The sequence below is a fragment of the Scardinius erythrophthalmus genome (genome assembly GCF_964197995.2).
Source record: "Scardinius erythrophthalmus genome assembly, chromosome: 16".
Classification (NCBI taxonomy): Eukaryota; Metazoa; Chordata; class Actinopteri; order Cypriniformes; family Leuciscidae; genus Scardinius; species Scardinius erythrophthalmus.
In genome coordinates, this window is record NC_138236.1 from 35449902 (window position 1) to 35458037 (window position 8136).

General features: G+C 37.9%; 1 protein-coding gene across 1 annotated transcript; it reads left to right on the forward strand.

Moving 5' to 3' along the window:
* The first annotated feature begins 428 nt into the window (after nt 1-428).
* dctn3 (dynactin 3 (p22)) lies at nt 429-7091 on the forward strand. Its single transcript, XM_081389071.1, has 7 exons — nt 429-789; nt 1767-1851; nt 1934-2020; nt 2579-2662; nt 2786-2844; nt 6164-6223; nt 6354-7091. Exons 1-7 carry the CDS (start codon nt 688-690, stop codon nt 6438-6440), a joined length of 564 nt encoding a protein of 187 aa, XP_081245197.1. The 5' UTR covers nt 429-687; the 3' UTR covers nt 6441-7091.
* The last annotated feature ends 1045 nt before the right edge of the window (nt 7092-8136 follow it).

Here is an 8136-nt window from a genome sequence, read left to right on the forward strand (position 1 = left end):
GACACAAATATTTTAAATATCACAAAATTAGGCTATTTATTTAGGATTTTGTGCCACAATTACGTCAGTAGGCTATAGGTGTTCGATTAATCTGTCAGTCACTACTGGAGGTGTCGCAACACGGTGACATGTTCCGCGACTCGGTGTCAGTCAGGTGTCATGTCAGTGTGTGTCGCGATGTCAGTGACACATCACTATCCACCACTGGCACATGCCAATAATGTCAGTGACACATGCCACTATCCACTGGCACATGCCAAAGAAGACCGGATGTGCCAGTGCGCATAGTGACATGTGCCATTGGCTTCTGTGCGTCAGATGCCATGTCACTTACTGTTAAAACTGCTACTGTTTTTTTTATTTTTTATTTTCGGGTTCCGGTCGGCTACAGCAAAGGGTTAAAAATGAAGCCTTTGGGACATTATTGCGGCTTGGTACCTGGCAGATTAATCAGGTGGCATAAAAAAAGCCGGGGGGTGCGCGTGGACCCCTATTTCCATCTACTATAGTAGGTTTTAAACATTAAATGTTAAAACGGCTTGCCATACATCGCGTTTGCTGTGACCTATGGCTGTGCCTGTGACCCGTCGCGAATATATCGTTGACCGGCTGTGACGCGCAGAAGAAGAGGCTGTCCGAAGCGTCATTTCCGGGTTAGAGAAGCGCTACCAAGTTCCAAACAACAAAATGGAAGGGAAAAACAATCTGGACGATCTGGACGCTCGCCTTCAAGTTCTCGAAAAACGCGTTCATGGGGAAAGAGGAGGAAAAAACAACAAGCCAGTGAAGGTGATTCGCCTCAGACGCGCCTAAAGCCCTCTAACCGCTCTTTGTGTGTGTGTGTGTGTGTGTGTGTGTGAGAGAGTGTGTGTGAGTGTGTCAGTGTCAGCTGTGTTTATTGTTGTGGATTTGACAGATCATATTCACGAGATAATAACATTCATTCTTGCTGATGATACGGCTTTAATGTGCATTGGTTGTCAGAAATGGCATGCTGGCATTGAGTGTTGTGATGCAGTAACGTTACTGAGAGCTGTTCAGTTTGCGGGCGTGGCAGCAGACAAATTACACTAATAAACCTATGAAAAAATACATAAATATGATTAAATTAAATTAATGAATCTGATTTAAATAAATTGTTAAAAAAGTAAATAAATGCTTTAAAATGTAATTTTAATAAATGATATAGGCCTAGTTCCTAACCAGTGCAGTATAGTGAAAAAAAGTCTTCCAAATAATATTTAAAACATATTTTAATATACATTTTTATGGTATAAATTGGGTCTTTATACATGAAATATATATAGCTGATTAACAAAAAATTAGCATGGGGGTCCCTCACACAAAGATGATAATAGTTGGTGGTGTTTGGCATTTAAAAGATAGAAAACCCTTGATCTAAGACACAGCCTAGATTTAATGTACCGCCACTCACTTAACATTCACATATAATACCATTTAAAGTTGCCATGAAAATGAATGCAGCATATGGAGCTCTGATGGAAATAACGTGTCAAAATAGTGAAATGTCATTCATGAGTTCATTCTAATTTCGAGATTACATGGAATATTTATACTTTAAAAAACTAATTTGTAATGCTGCAGGACCAAACAAAACAATGTATGCAAAATGTTATCAAAAGTGATAAACTATTCGGTTTTACCTAAAATCTTGATGTTGGTAAAGTACATGTCCAGTTGTAACTCTTCATATATAACCTGATTAACCTTTTGCTGGATTTATAATCGGTCTCTCCTTCCTTCAGTGTGCTGAATCACTCACAAGGATCAGCAGTGCTCTTGCAAACACAGCAAACAAGAGAGAGCGTGTCAAGATCCTGCACAAGAAAAGTGAGAGTAACATTTGTGATCAAAATCCTGTGTATGTTTTAATATGTTCCATCAGCATTTATAAATTAATCTTTTCTATCAGTTGAAGATTTGCTGAAGTATTTGGACCCCCAGTTCACAGACTTCATTGCTGTGCCAGATGCAATGAAACTGGAGTTTATTCTAGCAGGTTAGTGCACTTTTTTCACCCATGTGATTCTCAATTGGTTTTGCTTCAGGACCCTGATTTTACATTGGACGTAAAGTACCACTAATGTGAATTGTACAAGCAAACACAAATTAAAGAGGGCTACAGAGTCCAGACTAACTTTACTAAGAGCACTGTAGACCATTACTGAAAATGTAGGAGTGCAAGCAGACCTTCTGAAGTGCTGGAACATGTTGTGTGATCATCCGTTAAAAGTGCTTGAATTTCACCCTCAAAAGGTGGTATCAACCCTGAAATGAATAATGTAAAAACATTCGGCCATTTCTGCTACAAACCCATGGTTACAGTTAGCGTTGCGTTGCTACATTAAATCCATGGTGAATGTTGGTGATTTGCAGATTGAAAAGCCTTCTATAACATGTTTGTTCATGGCACAATGTTTCTCCTGGTCACGTCAGCGTTATAAGGCCTAATCCTGGCTTAATCTAAGCCCTGTCTGTGAAACCAGGCCCATATGATTTTGTATAGATTTAATTATTTCAGCATTGTATTAATAACCTCCTCCTCCTATATCTACAGAGGAAGAGTTTCTGCGTTCCCAGGCCACATTATTGGAGCAGGTGCACAATCTGCAGCCTCTTCTGGACAGCAACCACATCAAAGGTAAAAACACTGGCCATTGCTATTTTTGTCAAATATTTAAGTAACTGTTTCCTTATATTTGAGGTTATCTGGATGTATTATTGACAAAACTGTGTTCCCCCCCTTCTCATCTTGTTTTTACAGCGGTTCCAGAGTTGACCACTAAAGTGCAGCGCTTGTCACAAATTCACATTCAACAGCAGGTAACCAATTATTTTTTATCCTTTGTGCTCTCTCTCATGGGTGTAAAAAGTACTGAGAAATTGTACACACGTTAAAGTACAGTCGCTCTGTTCCAAAAATGTTCATGTCAATTAAAAGTCTACATCTAAAGGTGCAGTAAGCGGTTTCTGGTAAAGGTCGAATGTCTAATTGTTATTTAGCTCCTCTACTCCTTCGATGGTAAAGTCATCCCCCAAAAAAATCCCTACATAACACGATAGTGCAAGCATCTAATAAATTACACATGTGGCAAGATTAAGGGGTTATAGTGATCACTGAAAGGGGAACCAAAAGAAAAACATATATTAAGAGTATGTTATCTCACTTTTCCGACACACTTTGGGAGCCGATGCTTGAAACAGGCGGTGGAGGAGGTTTTGACGTTCCAGGCTTACAATAATAATAATGCAAATCAACAAACAGGCGAAGATGACACGAGTATATTCAAGCAAAAAAAAAAGCATATCTTCGTTCTGTGAAACACTGCAAAACCAACATCACTCATGTATCAAGAAGAAATAAAGCAACATCAGTGTCCGTTTTCAAGCCTGCCCGCTCCTTAAGTCTCTCCAGCGCCGGAAAGCTTCTCCGATATTAAAGTGGGTCCTACATCTTAACTCTTCTTTTTAAAGTTATGTTCCCCTGGCCTTTTCCTCTTTTGCATGTTCTCTGCCATCTCCCTTGTTCTGCTAATGTCTGTCTTGAGCACTGATCTCTCTCTCCTGCCCCATCATGAGTGGACACACCCCTTACTGCGGATTGGCTACAAGTGTGGTTTGGTGCTATGTCCACTTTTCAATAACATTTTTCAAAAATTTGCTTACTGCACCCTTTAAGGTGTAAGTACTTACTTGTACTTAAGGATTTAAAGAAGGCCTATTACGTTCTTTTGACATTTTCAACATTTTTTAGTGCCTAATGTTTCTGTTTGAGCATGAAAATGCTCTGCAAAGCACAAAGTCCCTCCAGCGGGAGTTATTCTCTATATCAGTGTCACTGTTTCTGAACTCCCTGAAACGCCTCCATCTTGAGTTTTCTTCAGGAACGAACACGTCACAATATTCCTCATTTAAATAATTAATACGCAGAATAAAGGGGCGGGGCCTGGTTGAGTTAGTTAGTAGTGTGTTGAAACTGGCGGTTATGGTAAGTGACGAGACATTTCCCAAACACACTCGAAGCGCTTGACCAATCAGAACACACTGATCCAGCTGACCAATCAGAGCACATTGTGCTTTTCAGAAGGAGGGGCTTCATAGAGACAGGAACTAAACAGAGCGTTACTGACATTTTGAACATTAAAGCATGAAAACATATTCTAGTACACTTCAAAAACATAATCAAAAATGAAAAGAGCATAGTATGTCCTCTATTATTATACTTAACTGGACGTGTGTAATATTAAACCGATATCCTTAAACCTGTTACCTGAATATTTTCAGCAGATGATCGTACAGTGGTTTGACATTTGATAGTGATTTTCAGTCTAATAGTCAAGACTAATCAATTACCGTGTTCATTCTCAAGTGCATCCATCTACAGTGATGGTTATCATAAAAACACATTACGATTAGTCAAAGTCTGTGTCTGAAAAGGATAGTTCACCCAAAACTTAATTTTACTAACCCTCAACCAAACCCCAATCCTAACCCTACAGTAAGTACATGTAGTTAATTATTATTACACAGTATTAAAATACATATTTACACTGTAACAAGGACACCTTAAAATAAAGGGTTACACTTTATTTTAAGGTGTCCTTGTTACAGTTTAATTATGTATTTACTATAGGGTTAGGATTAGGGTTTGGTTGAGGGTTAGTTGCATGTAATTATGCATAATTTACTGTTGTTACCAGTGTTGGGGCTAGTTACTCAAAAAAGTAATATATTACATATTACTCTCAAAAATAGTAATGCCTTACTTTACTTTATTACTCCCTGGAGAAAGTAACTAGTTATATTACTAGTTATATTACTAGTTCAATTTTTTTTCTTAATTACTCTATAATTGCCTGAGATGCATCAGATGGAGGGAGAACATACAAAGGAGGAGTGTTCTTTAGGGTCTTTATTACGCCAACAACAGACTGGCACTGTCTAGCACAAATAACTACAAACAACTGTACTTGTACTTGCCGTTGTTGACGCTTCCATTTTTCCCCATCTGCCCCAATAATATCTGTCTGCAGAGCCGCAGAGCCACAGTTTCACCACAGCAGTTTTACCCGCGCATGCACAGTTTCAGGTTGTAATTCAAGCCCTATAAATAGTCATTTATATGCAAAATTGTCTATAAAACACAACCGGTCTTCCGACCTTTTACTATATGCGCGAGGGAGAGAGAGCAATACAGCGCTCGTGTTGTTTGAAGGCGGTGAGAGTGAACGGGCTGCGCGCGCGCGTCCGGGGCGCTATATTTTTTTTCCCAGGATGGTAGGGGAAGACTCATGAATATTCATTAGGGAAGTCATCCCTGATTGGCCTTAACTGCCGCGTGTCGACCAATCGGTGATGGTAAATGATACCTCATGCCAAACCCAGACCAATCACTGTTCCATTCACGCCCTCCTCCCCTTCCCTTCTGTTCTCTGTGTTGTGTGCCTTGTGTGTGATGAAGGTGCTACTGGCAAATGTAACGCAAGTAACTAGCTCGGGAAAACTGTAATAATATTACTATTTTCAGACGAGTAATGCCTTACACTACTAGTTACTGAAAAAAGTAATATTATTACAGCAACGCGTTACTTTGTAATGCGTTACACCCAACACTGGTTGTTACTATGGTAAGTACATGTAACATATGTTACAAGGACACTGTAAAATAAAGTGTTACCAAATGAAGTGTAACCAATGATAATTATAGTAGTGAAGTAATTAATAATAATAATAATTCATTACATTTATATAGCGCTTTTCTCGACACTCAAAGCGCTTTACATAGAAGGGGGGAATCTCCTCAACCACCACCAATGTGCAGCATCCACCTGGATGATGCGACGGCAGCCATATTGCGCCAGAACGCCCACCACACACCAGCTTACTGGTGGAGAGGAGTCAGTGATGAAGCCAATCAGTATATATATATACTATTACTCCATACTGTATACTATTACTCCAATACTTTTTACACCTCTGCACATTTGCAGGTGGAGTGGAGTAGGGATTTCTTTGTATAAAACTTGGATTTAACATGTATTTTAGCATGTAGGTTTGACCATCACTAAACGAGAACATGTTGTGAATCATGCTGATTCTCCTTCCTATACAAACATATATGATCCGTGATTGACTTCCACAGGACCAGAATGAAGAATTGTCTGCTGAAGTGAAAAGGCTGTTTGAAGAATACAACAAAATGGTATCCTTACTTGCAGTGAATGTTAACCATGTGTTCAAGAGTCCCTGCAGCTAAAAACACACACAAAAAGCTCATTTTTGAACATGAATTCTTTCGCATGAATGCCTTAGTATCCTTAACCTTTTCACAGATGATTCTTTTATCAAAACAGTTTTCACAGTGGGATGAAACTCTGCGTGTGCTGGAAGGACCCAAGCAAGGCCAGCCGATAGATTAGGATTTTAATGCTTAGATTGATGTTTCACTGCAAAATGTTGCATTTAGCAGTCTTCATTACAGATATGATTAATAAAACAGCACTGTCATTCCTAAACATACCTTGTTGTATTTAAGTGTTGTGTAAGGCTTCTGCCTACCATTGATCTTGTACAAATATGCTTCTCTTACTGTATTAAATGCTCATTACATTTGTGTTTACACATTTCTCCTGTAATACGATGTGCTTGGAAAATGTATTTCAATCATTCTCCTCTAAAGTAAAGAGTTGAGGAACTCGTTTTGCTTTTTAATTTATTTATTCCAGCAATTGTGAGGATAATGTGTGTATGAGGGTGTTTTTGTTTTATGGGATTTAGAAAAGTTTCACCTCCTAAATTACCATAAATAAACCATCAAAGTGCTGTAGTGTTTGTTGTATGTCTTTTTTTGTACAAAACATATTATATGCACTATATCTAGAATTGACCTTCTTATGAGTGACTTGCAGGAGACATTAAAGGGGTCATTACATGTTTTTTTTTTATAATATTTTTCGCAGCTCCTTTAAGGCTTGTCAATAAATGTGAAACAGCATCTGGAACAGGAACAATAGGGTGGGACTTGATTTGGTCCATGGAGAAGTGATTGGATGGTTGTGGTTTGCTATTGGTGGATCTCATGTGAGTGACAGGTTGCCCCGCCCTCACGCCAGTAAACACATCATCAGAGAAGAGAAGAGAAGCTGCAAGAGGGAGAAGTTATTTTGATTAAAGATTATGAGGGCACATGAATTTAAAAATAATAATAATAATAATAATAAAATATGATGTGCATGGATAAATCATTTGTAATAAATACTGCAATATTCAAAAAATAATAAGAATAGGTCATTTTGAGTAATTTTGAATTTTAATTTTGTTAACTTTTTTGTAGAAACATTTAGAAACAACATTTACCAAGTTCGTATGCTTTCAGTTATTTAAACAATAAAATAAGCTTTTATTTGTCAGTGTTTAAGAAAGCAAAAGCAAAGAATAAAATGTTGCTTACGAAATGGTTCAGATAATTTCATTGCATGTGGAACTGAACAGAATAATATTTGAATAAAACGTGCTTTATCTTTTTTCACATCTAATTGTCATTGAAATAGAGCCACCATGTATGTGCTATTTTTTATGCAAATTAGCACATACATAATTAGATTATGCACCGTTTGTCCATGTTAACAAACAATTTCAAAAAACTTGTTATACTTTTTTTGTTTGTCTTGATGTAAGTAATCAACTCAGTAATTTTCATGGTGATATCTAAAGGTTAAAAATTGTACCCTATTCACGTGAGAAAAGAATGAATAGGCGTATGAATAGGCTATATTTGGGTCTTTTTCGAAACTTTCCCCTAATGGGATTCTTCGGGACTTTTTTTTCCTTACTCAGGACCATAGACTGTAAAAAAATAGCTCAGGACATATGAGGATACAAAATCAGTTGAGTTTGTTTCTGTTGCAATTTGGTCAAGGTTGACTCCCATTTTGGCTAAAAATGACTGGACTATATATTACTGGATATATTCTATTACTGCATATGAAACGCTTGTTTGTAGACATTTTCTGTTCTCCAAAATGTTCACCAGAACGCGCGCAGAATGAAAGTGTGACGTGTCAGGGAAGCCCCGCCCACCAGGCTGTAAAATGGTCACGTGGAATACAAACTGAC